This window comes from Zosterops lateralis (genome assembly GCF_965231275.1).
Source record: "Zosterops lateralis genome assembly, chromosome: 11".
NCBI classification, from domain to species: Eukaryota; Metazoa; Chordata; class Aves; order Passeriformes; family Zosteropidae; genus Zosterops; species Zosterops lateralis.
Genome location: NC_139771.1, coordinates 11,115,692 through 11,141,960, shown reverse-complemented (window position 1 = coordinate 11,141,960; position 26,269 = coordinate 11,115,692). Strand labels below are relative to the sequence as shown.

The 26,269-nt window shown below is 55.0% G+C and overlaps 1 protein-coding gene across 3 annotated transcripts in view; it reads right to left on the bottom strand.

Annotated features, from left to right (window-relative positions):
* The window catches only part of PLXNA1 (plexin A1), a 115,317-nt gene extending 91,797 nt beyond the window's left edge, over positions 1-23,520 (bottom strand). Inside the window, exons 1-3 of one of the 3 annotated variants that reach the window (XM_083869725.1) lie at positions 23,406-23,520; positions 8,480-9,826; positions 2,260-2,442 (exon numbers count right to left, since the gene is read on the bottom strand). In XM_083869725.1, the coding sequence (XP_083725851.1) occupies positions 2,260-2,442; positions 8,480-9,682 (1,386 nt within the window). In that variant the 5' untranslated portion in view covers positions 9,683-9,826; positions 23,406-23,520. Of the gene's footprint in view, positions 1-2,259; positions 2,443-8,479; positions 9,827-10,312; positions 10,367-20,839; positions 21,438-23,405 lie in introns of those variants that run through there. The other 2 variants (XM_083869726.1, XM_083869727.1) reach the window with 2 other exon arrangements.
* Positions 23,521-26,269: the final 2,749 nt, after the last annotated feature.

The window sequence follows — 26,269 nt, the reverse complement described above, 5'->3', positions numbered from 1 at the left end:
ATGCTGGGCATGGGAGCTGCCATCCAAGGAAAAGCCAGACGCGGCAGTGACTCTGGCCTGACCTTACTCCAGCCCAGATGGCGAGATCAGTGCCCCTCAGCAGAGCAGCATCATTACAGGGCTCCTGGGGGTGGGGAGGGGGGCACCCAGCTGTCAGTGCAGCCCTTCCTCTCCCAGAGGAGATGCCAGGGCTTCTGGAAGGGGTGCAGGGAGCCGGCAGGCTGCATCAAGCCTCTGTGGATGTTTGCCAAGGGGACAGAGGGAAACACCAACAGCTTAAAAGCAGAGGGATTGCAACTACTGCTGAAGGTTGCACCCTCCTACACTCTCCCACACATCCTCTCTGCCTAGAGGAGCCACCTTGGCTGCACTCTGCTGAACCCCTGCCAGGTATAGCATCCCCTGGCTCAGGACACATTGGTTCCACTCAAAGACAGGTCAGCAGCCCCTCCTTGCCCTCCCCGCCTCCAGCCCTGGCAGCCAGGCAGCAGGATCAGGTAGCTGCTGAGGCAGCATTTTGCCAGGCAGCCAGGCAGCCCTTGCTTGCAGGAGGGCTGCGCTGCCCACCTCAAGGTCACTGCAGGGACAAGGAGAGGACCTCTTGGAGCCTGCAAAGTGCTCCCATGCTGCCATTAGATAGCTCTGCAACACCAAGGGTTCTGGGGGCTCCAGGTAGGATAAGCATATAAAAACCTAGACAGCATTCCAGAACTGAGACAGAACTGAGACCCATCTCTTGGGTCTCATCAGTTCCATGTCCTCATGTCCTGCAGGGCCAGAGAGCCCCACCAGCTCTTTGGGACACCAAGTTTAAAACTAGGAAAAACAAAGCTTGAGAAAGCCCTGCAGGTAAGAAGGACACTCAAACCACACCTGGGCATCAAGTTCTGACTGCACTCATTGCTGCAGCATGCAGCCCACACACCAATCAGGCACCCACACTAGTTGACCCCTTCCAAACAGCTCTGAAGGTGCAAAGACCAGGGAAAAACTGAAAAAAGCAGTTAAAAGAAAAATCCAATTTGCCGTCTAAAAACCAACCACCAGCCTCTCTAGGTAACTGAGAAACTAGAGGTATAAACATTGTACTGTCGCTGTGGCTTTTTGAACCCTCCTCCCACATGCTCCTCCCTTCCCATCCCCATCTAAAAGCTCCCATCTGGAGCCCAGAGGCAGGAGAAGCAACATGACACCAGTCCCTCTGGATCCCTAATCGATCCAGAAAGGGGACAAGCTGCCTCCACTCCCACAGCCCTGCTGCTCCTGTGCACCCCTCCAAGGACTGCAGAAAGGCAAGTAGAAGATGTGGGGCTAGAGAGGACTCCTCCATCCTGCCTCCCACACCAACATGTGCTGCCCACGGCCCCAAAACACTGCTAATTGGCAGGGGCACAAGCAAGTCTGTCAGGGGTCATGGGGGAACAGGGGCAGAGCAAATAGGACATATGAGCTCTACACAATGGTATCCTGCTCCAGATTCCTGTCAGGGAAACCACCCTGCCTCCTGCAGGGCACCCTGGCCAGCACAGACCAGAAGATGTAACAAAAATGCAGAATGCTGTGCCCAAAACAGAGTGCTGAAGCACCTTACAAGTCACAGAGAGACAGGACAAACCTTCCAGCCAAGCTCTGGTCCATAGCAGAGACTCTACCAGGACCTTCACTTTGCTTTTCCCTGGCTGAGGATGTGTTAATGGAAGCTATGTTTATACAGGGCATGTACAGCTGTAATTATAGGCATGATGTTATGATAACAGGAAATCCATGCCCTGTGGAGATGCAGGCAGAGAAAGGCACGCATGGAGCTATTTGCTAATTGCCACCGACAAGCAGCCTTTTGTGCCCTGGTGGGGTACAGGAAGTGAAGTCTCCCCCTCGCCGGGCTGGAGCCACCAGCACCCACCTCTGCCCAGGTCAATGACAAGGCCAGATGGACAGAGGACCCAGATGGACAGAGCCTGCCTCGTGGCAGCCCCAGGGCAAGCCTACCTGCCCCTGAGACATGACAGGACGGGCTCTGATCAATCATCAGCAAGGACTCAACTTCCTTATATCATAATTCTTCCAAAAGGGAGAAGTTTTGTAAATTCGGTTGGCAGAGAGAAGCAAGGGGAAATTGCCCCTCACTGGCCCTTTGCACATTACCCCAAATACATCAAGTCACTCTACTATGGAGGCCTGGCCCGACCTGTACCCAGCAAAGGGCCAGTGAGGCAAGCAGTCATCCCTCCCCATCAGCAGCACTGAGGGCTTTCCTACCTTTTTGATCTTCCCGCTCCGTGTGCCTGCAAAGACAACCGTTTGTCCTCTGTAGTCATAGGCAGCCACCGAGGTCATCCCGTCCTCCTTATCCACAAAGAGTGGGGTCCCCTCGATGGTGACAGTCCCACCCAGCGGCTGGTTAAAATCCTGGCCACAGAAATTGTCGTCGATCTGCAGCGGCTGTTGGAAGAAAGCAGAGGACAGATGAGTTTTTTACCAATGCCTAAACATGTTGGACCTCACAGATGGCAATCAGCCGTCTCCCACCTTCACCCCATAGCTATAGCACCTTTGGCAGCCTCCTACCACAGCCATCTCTCACCAGCCAACAGAAGGCATAAGTTGATACTTCCCTAACATTCCCTACAAACTGATGTAAGGCACTTGGGACAGATCTACTGCATGCAGGCCCTCTCTACATCGGAATAGGCTTTGCAGACCAAGACTGAGGCTCTCTGTCCTCTGCATCCTAGAGAGCAGCACTTACAAACACAGCAGGAGCCAGTGGAGCATCCCTGCTTCCCCCTCCATCCCTGCCAATGCCATCTCAGCACGTGGGATGCCAGCACAAGCTCCCCAGCACACACATCTATCTCTCTCCTCCTCATCCCAGTGCTAACTTCAAAAAAAACCAGCTTGGCAGCAAGGCAGGAGAGGCTGAATCCTGCACCCCAGCCTTCCCTCAAAGACAAAACACTTCCCAGACAAGGCCATGCCAAGGCAAACAAGTCAGGGCTCCTGGAAGAGCCTCACTTCACATAGCAAAGCCTCAGCAAACACACTCCCCACCTGCCAGCCCTGTTCCTTTTCCCACAGGAACGTCTTTGGGAAATCCCCACATATTTTCCATACTGCCTTGCCCCAGACAAGGCGCCTGGGTCAGCCATCTGCCTCCTCAGTTCAGTAGGAGCCCACAGAACTGGGAGAAGCTTTTGCAAGCTTTCCCTCTGCCCAGGGAAAGGCAGAATCAGGGTTGCAGTGACCTCTGTCCACTCTCACGGCCGTGACAGCAGGGACCTCCATCAAGGACAGTCCAACCATGGGCAGAGCAAAGGGATGCTCCTGTGAAAGCTGAGATGCAGCCCAGGGAGTGGGATCAGGACCAGATCCACAACATTCACCCTGACCTCAAGTATCCTCACCCTGACCTGCTGAGCAGAACAACAGACCCCGGCCACAGCTGCCTGGCCTGGGGGGCATATGGGCCTCCCAGTGCTCTCACACAAGGCAAGAGCCTCACGTGGTCACATAGCACCAGCAAAATCCCCATTCTGTCCCAGGCAGTGAAGGGCTTTACCAAATCCCCAAGGGTGGCAGCAAGCCTGGGTGCAGGAGGGTAAAGTGGCAATGCAGGTACAGCTGACAGGGAGACATCAGCCGTGATTCTTCCACTTCACAAGGTTCCTTATATAATTTTGAATTTAAAGGGGAGAGAGGTTTTTTGGCAAGCAGCAGGCTCCAAATGCATGCCAGTCCCCAAGGGGTTTTAAATCCATACCACATGTGTACAGAGCATATGGGAAAATGCCGAGCTCCCAAGCTCCACGTAGGCAAGGGCAGTACAGAGCTCTGTAATTCCCACTCATCACTGCCTGGGAAGCGAGGATCAGCCCAGACCAGCTCCCATCAGCAGTCACTCATGTGGAGGGGAGAAAACATAGCACTTTTCTGTGCCCCAGCAAAATACACTTGCAGCTACAATGGCATCAGCCTCCCACACAGCCACGGTAAGGCTGCCCGCCTTCCTCACCATGCCACCATTCCAGCTCCAAGGGCAGTGGTCTCACTCCCTGCTGCAGCAGGAACCACCAGGCACTCTGGGGATGCTGGGCTGGTCTCTCAGTTACTCTAACTTCTGGTTTTGGGTGCTGAGTTAATGTACAAATATCCCCTCCTTTTCCCACCTGACTGTTGCTCATCCTTCCCTCAACTAGGGGAACTCCTTCAGCCAGTTATGAACAATGCGGGAATCCCCAGAACAGGAACATGGGGCACCACGTGTCTCTGCAACCCCAAGAAAAAGAGGGAAGGGAAATCACAACCTCTCCACTCGTCTACTAAATGCCAGCCTTGGCCTCCCCTCTATCCATTGGCCAACACACATACTAAGCATCCTTCTCTGCATTACAAGACTAGGAATTTTAAAACAGCAGATCCTAGAAAATTATCTTCCTAATCACAGAGCGAGATGCGAGCAATGCTCCAATAATACACAGCTCCCATCCAAGTATCTGGGATTTCTCAGGTGTTTGCTGGGGAAAAGATTCTGTCCCCCCCAGCCCAAATAACCCCAGCACCTTCCACCCAGCCATCTGCAGCAGCAGAAGGGTTCAGAGCAATGCCACAAAGGTATCCAAGCCCTGGCACCCCTGGGTGCAAGTTCTGCTCTCTCTGAGCTCAGTCTGCAGCTTCCTCAACCCCGCGGCTGCTGAATATGCAAGAGGAGAGATGTTTATGGTGTTTACTGCTCTCTGCTTTGTCTCAACATACTCTCTGGGAAATGACAAATACAGCTGCGCTCTGGGACCAAGGAACTCCCGCCGCCGCCATGCCGACACCACCTCGATAAATAATTACACCGACAATTAGCTCATTAACAGCAAACTGCCTCGTTGGAGAAGCGCAGGCAGCACAGAGAGGTCGGGCCAAGGGCAGCAGTGCTGGGGTTATGGAACCCACCGACATCTCTGGCAGACGCGGGCTGCAGGGAGAGGAAAGGCAGGGGGACGGAGGGAAGGATGGACAGAGGGGACAGCTGTCCCCCAGCCGGTGCCGGCAGGGGTGGACACGCACCACGGCACGCAAGGGCCACTGACCTTGCAGCGTTTCAGCCTGCAGATCTGCAAGAGACACTGGAATCTGCAGGAGGTGGCAGGATCTGCCCACTCTCACATTTGCATGGGTCTTTGCAGGGACCACAGCCTTCAGCCTATTGCAAGAGGGGATGCGCTGTTTCTTTTGGGGGTTTAGGTTGTTGGGATTTTTAAAATTATTTTTATCTTTTGTTTTTAATTTCCATGCTTTTCTTTGACATCCCTCTCAGTTGCCCAGGCTCAAATACCCTGGGGCTGCTATCTGCACAGCACAGCAGTCTTCTCTCTCACACACTACTTTTTCCTCCCCAAAACAGGGTCAGGAAATTCGGATTTCCTGGGAAAAGGGACATGAAGGAGGGGGAAAGCAGGCCCACAGCACCAAGTGAGCAGGAGCGGGTGTCTCCTGATATGCCTTGTCTCATTGCCTTCCTTCAAGCCCACTTACGAAAGCAATGAGGGAGCAGACAGCAAGACAAGGCTCGCATCACTCAGCATTATTAATTAGCCAGTAATTCGCCAGTTAACACCATTATAGGCTCACCCCATCCCCCTGTGCACCGCCAGGGGCTGTGATGGAGGATGTGGAGGGATGCAAAGAGCCAGGGAGGAAGTTACAGGAGGCTGGTACTACATGCCAGGCTGGGATGCCAGGCTTTTTGTGCATTAATCGCTGCTCAGGAATAATCCGAGTGTGGTACAGTTTGTTACCACCTGCATTTCTCTGGCTGCCCCGGAAAGGATTTGGCTTATCCTGGCCCACTTTCAGCCGGTTTGTCACCAGCCATTGTCCTTTGCCAGCAAGCCTTACTGAGGAGTCAAAACTCATTTTCTCCCTGGGGTAGCCCAGGGAGAGCTGATGCCCACATCCTGCTGGCTCCAGGCACTGGCTCTGCCCACACTGGCGGCCCAGAAATCAAGGGCTACAGGAGCTCTAAACTCCCTGCTCCAACATCTGCACTCCAGCTCCAGCCCACTGCCCTTTCCCAGCCCTGCTACAACAGTCCTTGTTCCCCCCAGTCTGGAGACAGGAGCACTGGGCAGATGTGCTGAGTACATCTGGCCACAGGCACAAAGACCTCCCAGCCCTGCACTGCACAGGGGAAGAAAAGAGCCTGGATACATAACAGTGAAACACTGGGAGCAGGAAAACCTCTGGGGAGGTTCAGGGGCAATTTAAGTAGTGGTGCTGACACAGGGAAGTGGCCTGGGTGCTTCCAAAAAGTGCTTCTGCTGCATTTGGAAGTCCATGCTCAGGTCTGAGTGCACCATTGTGAGGAGTCTCCCTAGAGAGCCAGCTCCCTTCCCCATCCCACTTCCAGATCACTGCATCCCAGAAGGAGGGAGAGAGAAATAGGAAGCAGGAATTCATTCCACTCACCAGCACTGGAGAAGAATCACTAACATCTCCTGAGCTCTCTGGTAAGCCTGGTAGTCACTCCTCCTGACTCCAGCACCAGCTCTGGAGAATCAGAGCTACCCTGCAGCACTGGGGATGAGTATCCATTGGCCCTGTACTGCTTGAGGTCTGGGAGTGCAGCGCTGACAAAACCTCCTCCAGTATGGACCAGCCTCAGCCCCTTACTGCCATGAAGGAGCAGAGCAAGAGAGCTCTTTGCACATTTCCACATGGATGGGGTGTAAATCTCAAGCTACTACTGACTTGAGTAATTATATTTTGTCTCCTTGAAAACAAAAAAAACAGCATGTCCTTTATTTTCTGGCCAGTCCTCGCCACCAAGAGATCCGTCACTACCAAGACCCACCCCAAAGGTGGCTTTATTTTATTAGGGGCACAGAAATTCCTGCCAGAAAGAGGCGACATACTTCCAGTGGTCTGTTTTGGTCTGTGCTCAACACAGCAAGGAGCTGAGGGCTTGTCATATGATTCAGTCATGTGTTGTCCCCACTCTGCCTAGCAGTTGGAGGAGGACTGGGACAAAAAACATCTGATTCCTCTGGGGGAGGTGTCGCTCCCCAGCCCAACCCATACAAAAGCAGAAGCCTCCCCATCATGGTGCACATCCTTCCACTCCACTGCAAGACCCAAAGAGTACCTTGAGACCCACTTACTCCAAGGGGCTGGCCACCAGGTAGCAATCCTAGGACCATCAGAGTTTAAAACCATCCCTAATGTAAAGGGGGTCAGAGTACCTTCCCCAAAACCAGGAGACATGACATTAGTGGGGCACTGGGAGAGGTGAGCCAGGAGTGCAGGAGGCAGCAGTGAGCAACTCCATCGCCTGAGCCAGCAGCTGCACGACCCAACAGGCAGCCGTGTAACGATTTCATCATTTTCTAGCAAAATTGAATTAGTTCAAAGCCAAAATCTGATTTGCGAGCCCAGCACTCTTGACAGCAAACCCTTTACTTTGTCAGGCAGCTGTTAGCGGTCTCCTTCAGAGCGGGCAGCGAGGACGGTGGCAGAGAAAGCAGGGCTGCTCCACAGGGACCCCTCTGCCTACCTGCCTGCATCCAAAGCCCTGCCTGAGCAGGGCTGGGGGCTTACTGATGGGTGCTGAACACCAACAAGCTGGACTTGAGGGAGGTGGGTGATAGCAGGTGGGTCAGGACCTCCACCAGACCCTCCCAAACACACACACCAGCAGCCCAAACCTGCCTCAGTCCCATATCTGACCCTACTTGGTGACTATCCAGCCTATGACCTCTCCATCACCTGGAGTTGTAGTCTCCAGCAACTACTGGTGGTTTATAACACTGCCCAGAAAAGAATGTGGTAACAGAAACAGTTCAATGAGAAAACAAACCCTAGGAGCCAAGCTAGGAGGTTCCCTGCCACCACCACTCAGAGGTCCTACAGGGAGCAGCTGAGACCAGCAGGGAGCAGAGGCACCCAGGTGAAAACCTCTCTGGGGAGAGAGGGGAGTGCTCCCTCAGTTGGGAATGACTGTTCCAGGACAGCAGTACTCACCTCCGGCATCCCTGGCTGACAGTTTGCACTGGTCACTCCCAAAAGCCACCTGACTGACAGTGCCTTGTGCCCTCCCAGCACCCCATGGAGAGGATGTGGTCCCTCCATGCTGAACATCTGACCAATTTCTGCTGGGACCATCAGCCTCCCCACCTCCGTCCATCAGGTCTGTGCTCCCTGTCCTGCACATCCTGCTGCTTCCAATACCTTCTGCTTGGCCACTGCTAAGCCCCAGGTAACACAACACCCACAAACCCATGGCAACACATGCCATCTGCAAGGGACTCCACAGCAGAGCTGCAGCAGATGCCCTAAGGCCTGAGCATACCACCCTCCCAGCCTAACTGACAGACACTGCCCAAATCCACAGGGAATACACAGCTCAGGTCAAACCACTGGGCAAGGTCCAGCTAGAGAATACCACCAGAAACCAGAAACAGTCTGGCTTGAGTAAAGACAGGTGGGAACTTACCGAATTGATGCAGCCCAGCTCCTTATTCAAGAGCCAAGGCAGTGAGAGTTTCCCTTCCCCTCTGTAGCACGACTGGATACGCTCCTTGATCTTATCCTTGATCTTCTTCAACGTGAAGAGGCAGAGCACAGACTCCTTGGGAGGCTTAACCCTATTTTTCTGGCCCTGGGAGAAGATGGTGAAGAGGATATCCTCCTGCTCTGAGATGCCCAAGTACTTGGCCAAAGCCTTGCCAGGCTTGGTCAGGTAGGCGTCCTGGATCAGGCGGTATTCAATGCCATCCTGCACACAGCCAATGGGGAATTCCACATAGGAGTAGAACTTGGGGTCATCCACACAGAGGCGGACAATCTTGGAGGTGAAAAACTGCTCCCCAGTGGAGTCAGGAGAGGTCAGCTGGGTGTCCAGCTGCAGAGTCAGGTAGTAAACAAACTGCTCACTGCTGAAGCTGTAGATGTAGTAGATGTCAAAGGTGGGAAACTTGGAGAGCGTATCCGAGGGGATTTTGAGCTGCGAGGAGACAAACTCATCCTGGTAGACAAAGCCAAACATCTCTGCATTCTCCTCATTGGCCATCAGCTTGCGGCTGGAAAGAGTGGGGAAGTACTCAGACTTCCCATCAATGGGCGTCCCAATGAAGAGCTTGTTCTGCCCATTCAGCACCTCAATGATGACACCAGACATGGTGCCCGACTCGTTGACACTGGAGAGGTAGTGTTCCTTGCGGTGGTGGGGCTCACCCAACTTGAAGAGGTCGTCCAGCCGCAGGAACTGGCAAATCCCCTGGGAGGCACTGCCACAAGCAATCAGCCGATTCCCCGAGTAGTCCACCAGCAGCAGTTTGTTCACGTTGTTGGTGGTAACCAGCCCGTGTGGGCAGGACTGGACGCTGGGCGGAGGGTAACACTTCTCATTATCCTCCACGGGCCCCGTCACGTGGGTCCGCAGGAGTGTGAGGTTATTGGAGAGCTTGTAGATCCGATTGACAGCCCCCACGTAGACCTCCCCGGTTTTGTTATGGACCACCAAGTGTGTCAAGCTCCAGTCTGTAACCAGGAAAGTCCTAAAGGGAGATTTGGAGCTGCCTTCCACCAGCGGTAGCCAGGTGCTCCCCAAGAGCAGCAAGGTCCAAATGTGGATGGACAAGTGGTGCTTGAGCCAAAGGAGCCACATTGCAGCAGCCTCACATCCAGCCAAGGCCATGCCCAAACCCAGCCACAGAATAAATAGAAATAAACCCAAACTAAAGGGATGGGGGAGGGAGGAGGAGCTAATGGGATACACTCTCCTCTGCTTCCACTGTGCTCAGCATTCAGGGCATCATGGGCATGGCCAGTCCAGTCAACCCTAGAGGGAGAAAGATAAGAAAAGTCAGGTTAGGAGGCTTTCCTGCAGTCTCAAGCATGTTCCATCCCACCCAGAAGACTGCTGCTTCACATTTTTCTAGCAAGCAGAAGAGACCCTGACAGGCTGCCCCAACCCCACTCCATGGTGGTGCTGGAAAGGGATGCAAAATCCCAGCACCAAGTACAGCCCAAGCACCTACACAGAGGAGGATCTCAAAAGCACCTTTTAAAGGAGTTGAGAGAGCCAAGAGCCCTGGCATGTTGCCCATCATCCTGCTACCTGCCTGCCAGGAGGGTCATGGGCAGGAGGGGCTGGAGGGAGCACACAGGCATGGCAAGGACAAGCCTGTCCTTCTGGCATTTCTATGCATTAGAAAAAACAGGGCCAGACATGAGCCAGGTGGTTTGAGAGGGTCCAGAAGGATAATGGGGCACATGCAGGGGGATGGAATGCTCTGCATGCTGCTGTGCCACAGCTGGGGCTCACCAACATGGAGAGGCAAAGCAGCAGGGAGCCAGCCAAATATCCCACACCAGGGTGACCTTTGCATCCCAGCAGCAGGGAGGAGATGGCCACAGGAGACCAATGCACAGCTCTGCTCTCTGCGCCAGTTCAGCAACCCCCCTGCTACACCCCATCCCTGTTTTCTCCATCCACCCTCCCCACACAGGCACAAGCACCCCTAGACTAACCTGGGGTTGTGCAAACCCCCCTGCCAGCACACAGCCCATCCTACCATCACAGTCCATCCACCCGAGCTGAGACCAAGGTTCATGGCTGGAGCACCAGCTCAGTTTCCCAGCCAATGCAGATAAGCCACTGCAAAAGGGAGTGGAGAAGGAGGAAAGCCTCTCTCTCCTTCCTATCCTTATCGTCCCATCTCTGACTCAGCCCAGGACAACCTCCGAAAGGATCCCAGCAGGGAGTGGCACAAGTAGGAAACATGGCCCACAGTGACTGGCAGCTCTGCCAAATCCGATCCCTGGCAAGGCAGGGTGTCAGAGGGCAGCCAGTTGCCGTATCAGCAGGGCTGTGTGGGGCTGAATGCCGCCCCAGCCTCAGCATCCTGCCCTTGGCAGGGCTGCAGGATGCACCAGCTGGGCCACATGCAAACCTTGGTGGAGGGGGGGGGGGCTGCATCATGACTGAGCCAGCAGTGAGCCATACAGCTACCTCAACATTCCATACAGCACTCTCCACTTCTGCTGCTCCCCTCTCAAGCCACAGAGCCAGACTGGGAGAGGTCTGAGGAAAGGGATAAACTTTTTTACCCCTTCTCCAACTCCCACCAAACACAAGACGCCCCTTCTCCTTTTTCACGGCAAGCCCAGCCCTGGCCACCCCTGCAGCCCTGCCAGCTCCCCTGAGCCCCAGATACGCTGGGCAAAGCTTCTGCAACACTTCCAAACCCTTTCTGCAGATCTGCCTCTGCCCACAATGCTCCTCACTCTGCTCTCTTCAACTTCTCAACACAACCACCTCCAAGGCAACAATCTCAAGGGACATTTGGACCATGGCACATGAGCAGCATTGAGACCAAATCCAGGCACCACAAAGCTCCATGGGTGCTGAGACAACAAAAGCACCACCCTGGAAATAATCCCCATGGTCCTAATCACCCATTCCTACCACCTTTTTCAACACTGGGAACCTCCCAGCAAAGAGTAGGTATTTTCACAACACTGTCAGGGCAAGGGCCCTGAAGACACTCAACACTGCCCAGAATCTCCATTTTTCTGAGCTTGTTGGTAAAGCAATAATGACAAGCACCCCAGATCAGAGCTTATCCCCAAACCACATTGATGTGGGACTGAGTGGCACTGTCAGCACAAACCCACTGGTTAGCCCAGAAAGCCACAGCCCAGCAGCTGCAGGCATTGGGGTTTCCTGAAGGAAACCAGAGAGTGGTTTCCCACCCCAAGGAACTGGCACAGCTGCCACCAAGCCACTGCTCCCACGCAGCTGAGCCCCTCAGTAACAGCACAGCCACTGCCTGGCAAGGAGACCAGCATCAACACCAAATTCATGTGTCAGTGACATGCCAAGGAGAGAAGGAATGGGGGAAATGGGGATTGGTGCAGCATGGGGATGCCACCCAGAGTATCTCCTGCCAGGATGAGAGAGCGTGACAGGGAACTTGCTTTCTTGGTGCATTTCTATGATTCACTGCTTCTATTTCAGGAAGTGGGTGAGAGAACTAGAGGTTGAGCTGCTGCCACAAACCAGGGCTAGAAAGCCCAACAGGAGATTCCCAAATTAACGTAGGGAACTGCAAATCAGAACTTGGAACAAGAGCAAAGTGAGGCAGAGCTGGGGCGAGCTAAGAGATGACACTCTGCAGAGCTCCTCTGAGATTTCTGCTCCTAAATATACTACAGCAGCAACATATCGTCCTAGTGACCTGACACCAGTGGTGGTTTTGTCCAGTCCTGCTTAAAATCATCAACAATTATTAATAGAAATAAATGTTAGTTTGTCTGCTTTCTTTGGGATTCAGTGATATGGGTTCCTGAACTTTGGATTGAACTAAAGCAGGGCTCAAGCCCACCATGGTGCAGGCAGCGCTGCACTGGAGCATGGGTGCCAGCACAGCCCCCGCTCCCTGCCCAGGGAGCAGCAGCCAAAGGGCATTCCCTGCTGTCACACGGCCTCCAAGTCCCATGGAGAGGTCACAGTGCAGCTAAGCTCCTCCGAAGGCACACTCTTTAAAACACAGGGCACCCAAACCCCTGGGGCTGCATCCAAATAGCACCTCGCCCTCAGGGGACCCAGTCCAGGGCCACTCTATGACTACCATCACCAGGAAGCAAGACCTGCCCCACAAACACATCCAGTGCAGTCCAAAGGCATGGAAAACTCTCAGACGGAGCCGAGCCCTGCCCTGAATCAGGCAGCAATAAAATAATTCACCCCAGCCCCGTTGCATGCATGCCCGCTGGGAGAGCAGGACCACAAATACACCAGCTGTGCTGCTGAGCAGCAAGTGATGCAGCCCAGAGCATCTGCAGCACTGAGCATTCCCAGGGCTCACCCCACAGTGGGGCCACACAGCACCACAGGCTGTGTTTTGATTTCCACGCACACACACACATATTTACAGAAGGAAACCCGCCATCAGAAACAAAGCCAGCACAAGAGCCAAATCTGCCCCAGTCCCCTTCATCCCCCACTGGAAAGGGCATTTGCTCACAGTTTCACCTCAAAGAGGCCACACTGAGATGGTTGCAGCCACTGCAAGTCTTGGATGGGGGTTACCCACTTCAGCAGGGCCAACACTCACACATTCCAGCTTCCAATGAGCCTTTCAGCAACAAGCCAAGGACACGCCCCAGAGATGCCAGTGCCCCACTTCCTGGCTGCTGGAGAGGTGGCAAGGGGCAGCAGCACTCATCCCCCAAAGCTGAGAGCTCCCTGGTCCTGCAATATGCCCAAAAACCTGTGTTTGGGATGGGAGATCACTCTTTGGGAAAACAATCATCACTTTTGATAGCAAAAAGCAGGAGTACTGGGATGGAAAAACTAACCTTAAAAGGCAAAGACTGGACAGAGTGTTAAGGACCAGCTCTCCACTCATCCAGGCAGCAAGTCTAAGAGTCAGCACTAGCCTGCAAAGCAGCAGCCCGCATGGGAACACCCAGAGACAGGGTTTAAAACATGCAGACAAGCACAGAGGTGCACTTCTGGCACACACAGACCCAGCTGCCATCCCTGCTCTTCCATCAACAGGACCCCAGCAGGTTCACTCCCAGCAAAACACCCCAAGAGCTTTATAGCCTTGCACTTTTGCAAGGGAGGTTGGAGGAGAGAAGGCATGGAATTGAAAACCCCCAAACAACTGACCCACAAAAGGGGAAATTGCATCTAAAGAGCCTTTACCTGTAATCCCTCCAAGTCACTTGCTGCTCTCAGCAATAAGAAACAGTGAAGAAGGTTCAAGCTACAAGCTGCCAGTAATTAGCAAAGGGGAGAGAGGGGAGATTATCCAGGGGAGAGAAAAGCCTTCGGGCCACAGGAGAGGCAGCCTCACCATAGAGCTGGTATATTTTTAGGTTCATCTGCCCGGGAAAAGCCTTGCAACAGTGAGGAAAGCCTGGTGGTGGTACAAATTCGAGCTGCACTACATATGCAGTTGCTGCAACAGGGCTAAACTTTAACTCCTTCCTCACTGCATACAGATATTGAAAACTATTTGGCTGGGGTCCCTCCCTAGCCAGTGAGTTAAATCATTAACAACTTTATCCCTGGCTCAAACCACACCCTGATGAGATCAGTGGCAGGCTCTGAAGCTGCCCCAATGCCCCAACCTCCATTATTATCATCCTATCAAGAATATCTTCAGCATCTTCAGTTTCCTCCCAGGCTCCTGCCATCCCTCCCAGGCAGGGGCTGAGGACCCCATCCGGCCATCCACCTCAGCTTCTACTCCTGCCCTGCAAGGATCTTCTGGGGAAAGAATTCATCCTCTTTTGTCCTGAGAAGTGGGACAAGGAGAAGCAACCACCTACTGCCCAAGGGCTCATAAAGCTTGACCCTCAGCAAAAAGAAGCATAAAAGAACAAGCAGTGAGGAAATTAAATAGCATTTCTCAAGTGCGCAATTCCCCATCTCCGGTCCTCTGCAAGAAGTCATGTCACACCAAGAACAGCTTGAACTCCAGAACAGCTCTGGAGCCACTTTGCGCGCTCTCCACAAAGAGACTGCAGGCTGCCCTGCAGAGAGCCCTTCCAAAAAGGGCTTACAAGCATTGCCAATAAGGAAATCCAGGCGTTCCTGCAACCACAGTGTCCCAAGGCAAGGAGGCACATGTGGACAGGCTCAACAGGTCCTGCCAGGAAACCAGGCATGGACTGAGACCTTGCACATGTTTCCCAACTCCATCCAGGTACACCAGAGAGACTCAGTGGCTGTCCTTTGCCTTATTCCCACAACTCAGCTGGGTAGCACAGTCCAAACAGAGACCCTGCAAGGGCTCTCAAGGGTCTTTCTGTTTGCAGCCCACGTGCTGGACCTGGATTTCCCAGGAGGAAAGTGTGCCTCACCTTCCTTTCTACTCCCTGCAGCCAGGAGAAGAGTACATAGACCAGGACTGGCTGATGCCTGGAATGGAGATCAGTGCACAGCCCATGGGTAATCAACCACACAGAATAGAGCCTTGCTGCTTCCCATCCTAATTCAGGGACTTTGTCCATCAGCATACACACAGCACAACACCTCAAACCCCTCTCTGCTGCTCATCATCCACAGACCCCAACCCAAGGCACCAGGACACCAGCCATGGGACTGTGGCTTCCTACTATCAACACCCAGGTCAACCCAAGGCTTCAAACAGCAGACTGATGTGAATTTTGTCACCTCAGTCAGGTCCAATTAATAACATCTTGCCCCCATCTTAAGAGCAAAGAACTACAGAACAAATCCGCTGAAGGCCACCTCTCCCTTTGGCTTTGGCCCACACACTCCCAGACTCTCATTCTCACAACCCATCAGACCACTGCCCCACATAAATATCCCAAAAACCAGCCCTGCTGGCAGAGGTCACCTTGGTCCAGCTGGACCTGCAGAGAACCAGAAGGTCACTCACAAGCAAGGTTTCTCAACAGCTGAGAAGTCTAACAAGAGATCCTCTGGCCATCACCATCCTTCCCTTGTCTGACCTCATTTCCTGGAGCGTAATGCATCACTCCTCATTCCCCAGCCTCCAGCTCCACATCCCTCACTGGGCCAGGACAGCCACAAACACAAGCCATGATATTACCATCCCCAGATCAATGCTCCTCTTCCAGCCCAGCTCTCCAAGCTGCATTTTCACCTCTCTGTCACAAGCACTTCCCCCAAATCCCAGAAGGAATCTGGAGTGCTCCCTCTTTGCCACAGGAGGATTCCTGGTTGCTGGATGCTCTCTGTTCCAGCAAAGGGAGGTCATTCTGGGGTTGGTTTAATCCCAGCTAAACTGAAATTCCCATGCTTCCGCCTGGCCCCTTGCTGACACCAGCACTTGTGCTGTCCTGTGGCAAGCCAAGCACAACTGCCATCACATTAGTTCTGATTAAAACAACCACAAAACTTCTCCAAACGAGCTTTCCCTAGCCATGTGTACTTTTCCTTCCCCTATCAACCTCCCATCCTTCCCCCTCTGCTATTTCAGTTATGCTGCCCCAAGAACCACAGAAATTGTTCTGCTTCCCCTGCAGAGTTTCCAGCTCAGCATAGTCCCATGTTTTATTTGCCCAAGGTGAAGTTGACCCAGAAGTGAGACATCGAGAGAGATAGCAGAGCCTTTACCTGGCAATGGGACAGGAAGAGGAAAAGCCTAGAAGTCCCCCTGCAACAACATCACCACAGGGGAAACTGTTCTGAGAGTCCAAAAGAGGCTTAATTCACAGCACCATGGGCAAAGAGCATCTGATATTAACAGGTAAGTGCCACAGCAGTGGCTGAGCCTGAACTCTGTTTTCCTATGGGCAGTGCCAACACAGCACACCCCACCCCAATTTCCCACAGCAAGGGGGTCTCACCCACTGGACCTGGGCAGAGCACACTTCAAAGCGTGGCTGCAGCCCAAGAGCTGCTGGCTGGGAGGGAGAGCAGAGCAAGGTTTCTCCTCTTCCTGCAGATTCCAGCTGCAGCCCCAAGCCACGTTGGTCACCTTGCTACGATGGCCTGACGCCATGCATGAGGAGCTGAGATTCCAACAGGCATCAGCATAATTGATCAGCTCCTTCAGTGCAAAACTGAGGAGAAGCGGCTGCTCGCGTGTGCTGGGAGGGCTGTCCAAGCACCTCTGCCAAAAACCCACTTTCTGCTAATGAAGGTGGCTGGATGGCAGATCCAGCCAGTGCCGTCTCCCTCACAGAGGGCCAGGGAGCCATACGAGGCACAGCCAGTGGGCCAAGAGATCCTGCTCTGTTGGGAGCTGACACACTCCCCTGGCACTGTCGCATTCCTCCCTCCCAGCTCTCTCTGGTGCAGGCATGAGGCCGTGCAGAGCAGGACCTCTCCTGCATGTGCCAGCAGCCCCACGGGCACCTCAGCCATGCTGATAAGGAATAACAGTGGGAGCCGTGGAAGCCAGGGCTGCTGTCAGCGTCATGGGGCTCGGCAGCGGCTCGCCTTCGGAAACAGGGCTGCCTTCCTGCCTTCCTCCTCCCCCATTTCTTCCCGATGACATCAGCCTGAAAAACAGGTTTTTGACTTCAGCAGGGCTCATCGGGCAGATTCTGGTCCTGCCAGAGAGGGGAGAGTTCCCCCTTGACTCCGGAGAGGAAGCAGCCGTGCAGGAGCCGGACACAGAGATAAGCAGCAGTGGGCAGGCAGGGACCCTGCCAGCATGCCAACACTCGGAGGAATAAAAACCACGGTGAAGCTGATGGGGGTGGAGGGAATGCGACGCTGGGGAATGGATATAAATGTTTTACAGAGGCCATGGCAGCTGTAAGCAGGGGCTCATGCCCCAGCTCTGACACTGCTCTGCTACAGGGCAGCCAGATCTACCCAGTGCAAAACCCAAATCCCAGGACAGACTCCCATCACACTCCAGCTCCCAGAGCCCAACAGCAAGCCCTCAGGCATGACAATACAGGACTCAACACCATCCAGCAAATCCTTCCGAGGGCCACAAAGCTGGACACGGACCAGCAGGGAACACGATCCTGAGAAACATCCTGCCCACCAGCCAAACTCCAAGATTATTTTTAAAACTCCTCCTAAAATATTTTTGGGTTTTCCTCTTCCCCTGTTGAAACTAACAGTCTGCACAGGAAGAGAGAAGCAACCGCCCGTACACAAAGCCCGGCCGCATGCACAAAGCAAACAAGTTACTGCCATTGCAATTACCTGAGATGTTATCGGCAGCTCTGACAGGGTCAGCATTCCCAGAAGGAAATGTGGTTTTCACATTGTGCCACTTGAAACATGGAGTGTGACCATCCTTCCTCCTCCCCTGCCCCCCAGCAGCACCCACCCGTGCCAACAGCACGGTAAAGTGGAGGAACAGCCCTTGGATGTGGGGCTATGTACACAGGAAATTTCTCCCCCTAATACAGGAATCTGCCTCTTCTCTTGCCAGCAATTTATTTCTGTGAGAGAGCCTGAATATTTTGATGCACAGTTGTTTATCTGAACACATAAAGCAAAGGGACTCACAGGGCTCCTACCATTACACAAGACTTGACTGGATGGGGGTAGCATCAGATGAGGATCTGCAAAGGATCGAGCCTCTGATACTGACACTACCCCAGAGGTGCTCAGAGCACCCAAGCTTCCCAATAATTTTTGGAAACCACCTCCACTCCCAACCCCTCACACGCCAGACTGTATCTCTGCTCCTCCAAACTCCCAAGAAAACACGAAGAATCACTCAACATTTATCAGTTCAAAACACATGTGCAATTAGCAGGATTTTTTTTTTTCCTCCCTCCAGTATAATTATATATGTTTTAATGCAATTACCACCCCTGTATTTTGTACATTAAACAGTAGGCAACCCAAGGAAGAGACAGGCTTTTATTTTTCTTGGCCTTGCCTTTCTGAAAATAATACTATGTTGCAAAATAACTCCGGAAGAACAGCTTATCTTTACCAGAAAAAGAGGGAGAGAAGATGAAAAACGGGAAGCAGGAAGGACAAATCTCCCAAAGAGAAAGCAGAGATTGCAGTGTTCCTCCACACTGCCCTCACCCTCCAGTCCCTACACATACCTATACCTGGAAACCGTCCCTGATACCACAAACAGGACTCAGAAACAGCCTCAGCCTGTTCGCCCTTGCTGACAGAAAGGATAACTGAATCAAGCAAATGGTCGTGGTTACTCAAGCTGGGGTCATTAGCTGGATTAAAGCTCCCGAGCTCCGGCCAGCAGCATGGAGAGCAAAGTGCAGCTAAACTGCCCAAATTGGATTACCAGCACTCCTGGGTCTCTGTGCCAATTTGGCTGGCAGATTGTGGGATGCTCAGGATGGGGTAGGTGGGCAGCAAGCTGCAGGACTGCTCTGCAGGCTGCCAGTGAGGAGGAGGGGAGATGAGGAAGAGATGGTCCCTGAACAGCGTATCCCCCAGAGCCACGCAGCCTGTCCCTGGCACCCCTGGCATGTTCTCACCTCGGGCACTTTCTCTAGCAAAATCCCTCACAATCTCAGCTCAAGGAGAAAAGAGGATATCACACCCTGGCTCACACAAGTCCCCGAGTTGACCCTAGCAATAAAAAAATCTCCTCTGTGCTTCAGGCAGCTCACAAGGGTCTCTGGCTCCAGGCACAGACCAGCGCAGAGCAGCCCACAGGGCAGGGGTGGATTTGGCTCTCATTACATCCAGACACCAGGAGGACAGAGGAATCACCGAATATAGTCCATCTTGCACCATGCAAGGCAACGTCAGAAGAGAAAGGAGCAAAAGTGTTTGTGGGGAGTGAGCCCAACAATCTGGATGTGGAGTTTTCTCCCTGACCCAAACATCTCGGCAAACCAGCAACAAAGAGGAGGTGTGCCATGCCAAGCCTCGGCTAAAGGGAAAATAAACTTTGAAATGTTTTTCGTTCAGGTTTTTAAATGGTGGCTTTTAAATGTTCCATCCGGAACAAGGGCTGGAGGCAGCTGCAGAGTGCTCAGGGAAGCAAGGCAAACAAGGACACCTTCCTGTGTCTGGCCACGCTCTGACAAACCCATGCAAAGGTGTGGGTTTGGCTACACCCCATGCCGAGTGCAGGGCAGAAGAGCCAGGACTGCCCATGCCTGGCATTGAAACCATCAAAACTTACTTATTGCCTGCAGCTTTTCTCCTCCATGATGCACAAGATGCTTGCTCAAATGTGACTTCCAAGTATAGCAGGCAGACCATGTTGGGATGTCTACACGGCTTCCATGCCATGCCCTGGGGAAGACCAAGAGGGGCATGGGCGAGGCTGTGGGTCAGGGATGGTGTCAGAGCACACATGTTCTCACCAAGTACCACAAATCTGCAGTGGGATGTTCCCCATACTGCATGGAACACTTCCCAGGCTGCAGCCAGAGAAGAAGCTGGCTGTCTACAGTCTAAAGTCAAACCAGCCACATCACCAGTGGATGGTGGCAAACACTTGCTCCTCCTCATTTTGCATGAACCCATGGCATTTAGCCCCTTGCAGGGAAAAGGGGCGGCAATCCAAACTCAGGAAAGGTAAGGAGTCATGGTCCATACCAAACCAAGCTCCACAGCACTCATAATTCCTGGCCTTTGGGCCTTCCTCTACAGACATTGTACCAAGCCATCCACTGGTCAAACCCTAGCCAGGAACCCTCTACTCACCAGTTTCTTCCACATAGTACACAAACTTAAAGGAGACATTCATGGATCAGAGACAACAACAACCCAAGTTCTTGAGACATTCCACCAGTTCAGATCAGTGAAAAATTCAAGCTTGCAGACAGTGAGGATGGCATCATGGGCATTGCAGTGACCCATACCCACCCTCCTGTCGCTGCACAGACATGGCAGCACCTCTGCTGTCCTTGCTTTTTCAAGGTTCCCCTTCCACGGAGCCAGGGCTGCCAAAAGCCACGTCTGACTCCTCAGTGAAGACACAAACGACCAAGGCACCAAAACACCCTGCACAGAAAGGCCATTACAACAAAGCCCAGTGGGACCCAGCAGAAGCCCAGTACAAGGAGATGCTCTCCCCGGTTTGCAGGGAGCCAGTGTCACCAGCACAGCAGCACCAGCCTCGGAAATGGCCAGCTCAGGGCCGGCTCCGGCTCTCGGCGGCGGCGAGTGCTGCAGCCAGGAGCAAGGCAGGCGGCAACAAAGGCCCTGCCCCACACTCAGCCTAGAGAACAAACACATCTGAGCTCCCTTCCTTCAGTCTGATCCCAGGGCCAGATCCTTCGCTTTGTTCAGCAGAAGTCTAACGCGGCGAACCCACGGAAACACCCGGCCTGGCGTGACATTGGCACGCAGGGAGCAGGGCAGGGGCCAGCCCCGGCTGCCGCCGCCATGGAGGAGGGGAGGCAGCCCTGCCAGCATGCAGCAGCGCCGCTTTATTACCCTGCTCCATCTCGGCTGCGGAAAGCCCCGGCGAAAGGCGCTCCCCGGGAGCCGCCGGCACGGCCCTCGGCCCCGTCTCCAGCGGAGTTGAGAGGAGTTTGTTTATCTGTGGCAGGGCACTGCCTCGCTCGGGGAAAGGGCTTTGTGTGACGGAGCACAAGGGCTCTGCCCCGCAGCTCCGTGCGCAGCCCCAGCGTGCAGGAAGGCGGATGCCTGCGCTCTGCTCCAAATCCTATGCTGCTATTAAAAAAAAAAAAAAAAAAAAAAAAAGCCAAGAGGGGAAGACTCTCCCCGACGCCTCTATCGCCATGCTAACAAAAGCAACGTCGCCAAAACTTTAATCTTGGGGGTAGCAGCTGCAGAAAGCCCAGCCAGGCAAGGGAACAGGAGCCAGCCAGCCCCCGGAGCCCCCGGAGAGCAGCGAGCGCATCCAGGCTTGCCTCCCTCGGAGGAGCGGCACCGGCGGGTGGGGAGCACCAGATCACACGCACGATCGGGTATTTTCAATCCAAACTTCCTTACCAGCCCTCCTTACACCCCCGTGTCGCCACAGCTCTGCCGGCACCCACCGGCACCAGCGGATCGCTCGGCGGCGAGCGGGAAGAAGGAAAAAAACCTTCCCTCCTTGCAGGCACTTAAGAAATCGTCCATACATCCTCCCAGAGGCATCTGCCCCACTGCCTTTCCTTGGCTTCTCCACCTTTCCGCCCTGTTCGGTCACCAGTGTCTTGAGAGAGAGACATCAAGTCACTCATTTTACCCACTGAGTATATACAAAAGACCCTGGGATTGTTCAGGAAGCAATTAGCCGCTGTTCAGAGGAAAATGGTGTTTTCAAATGGATAACCTTTGATGTAGTCAATAGCTTCAGCTATATTTTTTTTCCTTTTTTTTTTTTTAATTCTTGCAGCCGCACAAAAAAGAAAAGAAAACAAAAAAATTAAAAAAAAATTAAAAAGAAATCCAGCAAAAGGCTGTTAATTCCCCCACACACAGCTCTCGCTCAGCAGAAAAGGATTTTCTCGCAAGCTGGAGGAAAAGCAGCTTCGGGAGGCGGCTCATCTGCCCAACTTTTCTCCCCTCCGTGTCCCGGAGCACACGAGGAGGATCATGAATATTCATCCTCCCCGTTAGCAGGTTCTGCTTTTGTTTTGTCCTCCCCAAGCAGGAGCCAGGGGGGAGCTAACAAGTGAGGTTAATGCTTGTCTTTTCTCTCCCATCCGTCTCCTCTTTAACCAGTGACCTTCATGTTAAGCCCTGTTTACACACCAGCCCCCTCCCCTGGCTCCCCCTACCCCGGCGCTCGGCCAGAGGCAGAAGGAAGAATTTTCCCGCAAGGAACACAAGGGAATAAGAGAAGGCGATTGCGGGACTCCAGGATTTATTTCGGCACAGCACAGAGATTTTGCAAATCCCTCCCGGATCGCACGCCGGAGCCGCCGCTGTGTGTTGGCTGGGGAGGGACGGGAAGGGGCTAAAGGACACCCGGCTTTATCCGCCGCCTTCCACCTCCACAGCGGCGGCGGGAGGCGCAGCCCCCGCCCGGTACCGCAGCCTCGCTCCGAGGTGCCCGGCGAGGGCTGCGCTGCCCGACTACAGCGCGATCACAACAGTGACCATCATAGCGAGGGCGCCGGCAGCCACCCCACCCCACCCCACCCCATCCCGTCCCGTCCCGCAAGGCACCCACGGCACCTCCCGTCGGCGGCTGGAGAGCGGGGAGCGGGGAGGAGCGGCGGCGCTGTGGGTCCGGGACGAGCCCAGCCCGGATGGCGCTCACCGCGCCCCGCGGGATGCGGGGATGGATACGGGATAGCACAATGCGGAGACGGCAGGGGGGACACGGGGCGGCGCGGACACGGGGATGACAGTGAGGATGTGGGGCACCACGACGCGGGGAGGACAGCGAGGATGCGGGGCAGGGCAGATGTGCGATCCGAGGCGCTGAGCACGGGAAAGGCTGAGCTCGGTTCGCGTCCCCAGCGGTGCCGGAGCCGGGTGGGCAGCGGGGCTGGGGCAGGAACGGCGCCGAGAGCCAGGGCGGTGCGGGGGGAGGCGGGGGAGAAGGGAGGTGGGGGAGAAGGGAGGCGGCCGAGCCCCGCCGCTACCCCGGGCAGGGAGGCACCGCCGGCCCGAGCAGCTCCGGGCGGGGAGGGGGCCCTCAGCCCGTCCAGCCCGCCCTGCCCGGCCCTCCACACCCCGACAGCGCTGCGAGCCCCGCGGGGCGTGCGGCGGGTAAAGAAAGGGCTCGGTCCCGGCGCGTTCTGTCCCCCGGCGGGAGGCGGCTCCCGGGGCCGCGGGGCGCAATGCGGGCTGGTCCCGGCGGCAGCAGCGCGGCCCTGCCCGGCCCGGCCCAGCCCAGCCCAGCCCTGCCCGGCAGCCGCGGCCCCTCCGCGCCCCCCGACGGGGCCGCCGTGCCCTGCCCGGGCCGGCCCTGCGCTGTCGCCGCGGCGGCAATAAAGCCGAATGTTTTAGGGAGCGATAAAGCCGAATCCGCGTTATTTTTACCGAACCGACCGACCGGGCACATCCCGCCGCGCCCGAAAGTTGCAGCCGGGTTACTCACGGCTCCGGTCCCCGCTCGCCTCCGCCGTGCCAGCCATAATTGCATTCCACACCGAGCCGCCCGCCGGGCCGCCGCCGCCGCCTTCTCCGCCGCCACTGCCTCCTTCTCCTCCGTCCCCTCCTCCTCCTCCTCCTCCTCCTCCGCGCCCGCCTCCCCCCGCCGCCGCCGCCGCCGCCCGGGGCTCCGCGCCCGCCTGGCTCTCGCCGCCGCCGCTGCCCCGCATGAATGGGACGGGGCGCGGGGCCCCGACGGAACGCCGCCCGCCGCGCGCGCGCCCCCGCTGCGCGCCCCCGCCGCGCGCGCACGCGCTCACGCCCCGCACCGGCGGCGCGAGGGAAGGGAAGGGAGGCGGAGGCGCGCCCGCACGCGCCGCCTCCAGGGGGCGCCCAAGGGGAGGGAAAAGGGGGCGGGGAGAACTGGGCGGGGCCGCCCCGCCCCCCCCCCCCCCCTCCCAGCCCTTAAAGCGGCGATGCCACCAGGGGAGGGACGGGGGGGCCTCGCTAAAAGCGGTGCCCGAGCCGAGGGGACCCTGCGGGGCGAGGAGGGGTCCGCACCCACCTGAGCGTCCTCGGCCCCCGCTGCACGTCGTTCCCCAGGATTGTCCATTCGGCATCTTCCCACTGGCACCGCATCCACTCCACCTAAAATTAAAATTACAAAAGGGGGGAAAAATAATAAAAAAAAAATTAAAAGATATTGATTGCAGGTCTGAAGTGGTTGTTTGTCTTTTTAAAGCGCTCTCGGTATTATCCTTTCTTGTAACTTTCCCCTACTTTTCCGTCTCACCATGTGAGCCACAGAGTCCCTTCCCAGTGCCACCGTGGCCCCCTGCCTCTCCCCTGTCCTGTGTTTGGTTAGGCCCTAATGAAATGATCCATCATTTCTCCATCAGGGAAGGACCTTTTTAAAAATCAGCAGGAATAAATAGAGTGTTTGTCACCAGGACCTCCACAGATTTTAGAAGAGACCTTTGGGATGGAAACGACAGGGGGTGGATCTCTCCAGACCTCCCCATTAGGAGATGGAGCTATAAATGGTTCTGGTTCACTGGGACCCCACCGTTTGCTGCAGCACAGGGGCAAGCAGTGCAAGGTGGCTTGTTCAGCTGGGTTTTCCTGGCTACAACCAGCCAGACCTTTAGTCCCACCAGCTCTCGACACAGGGGACACTTTGTCCTTTAGACACTTTGTCCTTTACACACCATGGGAGTCTAGGAGTTGCCCCATCTGTGGGGAAAGGTGCGTGCTCACCTTGTGTAGGCATACACCTCTGCAAGATCCCAGCAGGTGTGTGTGTCTACAAACCCATAGGAGACCCTTCCCTTCTCTGACAGCAGGAACTGAATTCCAAAGCTGTGGAGAGCAGCACAGGGCACTTTGGGAGAGGACATGAAAGGAGAGCACAAGGCACAGGTGAGTCTCAAGTACCAGAACAGAGAAGAAAATGGACCTTCAGAGGCTCCAGTGAGAGTAGGGAGGAAAATGGAGGAGAAAAGGGGTGATTTGGTTGAGTTTAGCAGCAGAGCTGCACTCCCCTCAACACCCTCAGCATCTCAGTGCTCACCTGAGAACCCATCTGAAATCAGAGATGATGTCCCTGCAACTCAGACAACAAGGTTTTCCTCTCATTTATCTCCCCATCCAGCCCTCACCAGCATTCACTTCCAGGAGGCCAGAGGAGCTGAGAACAGGCCTGTTCCCCCAGGGCACAGCATCAGTGGCTGCCATTCTCCCACCTCTTGTTTGTGCAGGGACACACATGGAGCCCAGACTTAAAAGCTTTCAAGACAGAGAAGACATCATCAAGCTCTGCCGGCAGGGAAGTGGCTGGGATTTGGATCACTTCCCCCAGACTGAAAGAAACACTTCTCCTTCCGCCCCCCCCCCTCCTCGAAGAGACTAAATTTAGTGAATTCCTTTCACATTAAAAACTTGTCAGGTATTCACATCCAAAGAGGCTGCTGCTCCTGTCTCTCAGGGGAGTTACCGAGACAGCAAAACCTCTTAAACGAATACAAAAGAAGGGAGAGAAATTCAGGCAATCTCCCACTATTGCTTTTAAATCCACTCTCTCCCAGGGCTGGTGCTGGCGGACCTTGGTCCCAGGGCTGCTGTCTCCTGCCACAGAGGCAAAAAGAGAGGCATGAGTTCTCCCTCCCCAGAGCAGGACCCCTGGGCCAGTGCTACCATTTCCCTGTGCCCCTGGGACAGGAAACTGGAGCAATTCATTTTTGCTAGAAGATGTATTTGTCCACATACATCCAGGGACAAGGGGAACCAAGGTGGAGGAACTGAGAAAAGAACAAGCACCACCTGGCTGAGAGTTCACCAGCAGCCCCTTCCCCATCCACCCAGGAGGGCCCAGCCCTGAGAGAAAGGAATAAAAGAAGACAGAAAGAAAATCCAAGGACCATCCATGCCCGTGCCCAGCAAGGGTCAGGAGGGAGCTGGCAGGGGAGATGCCGGGTTTGTATCGGGTGGGAAACAGCCTCGGGCTCGCAGTGCCCCGCAGAGCTCCCGTGGCTGGTCCCATGGCTCATTCCCCACCAGCCCGGCGGGCACCGCGACACGCTTGTCACTCACAGGGCTTCCCCCGAGTCTGGGCACCTCAGCCCGCAGAAAGACTCTGGTTATGTCGGGAAGCTTGGCCTTTTATCCCGCCTCCCAGGGGGCTGCTCTGTTCATCCACAACCTCCCCGCTCATCCTCATCCCGCCGCCGCCAGACTGACAGCCCGGCTGTGCCCCGAGGACAGCGGCTTGAGTGGCACCTCAAAAGCGCTGCCGAGCTCCGCAGGGGGCTGGCAGGGAGGGCTGGAGGCAGGGGATGGCTCCGGAGACAGCTGGATCCCAATCCCAGCAGTGAG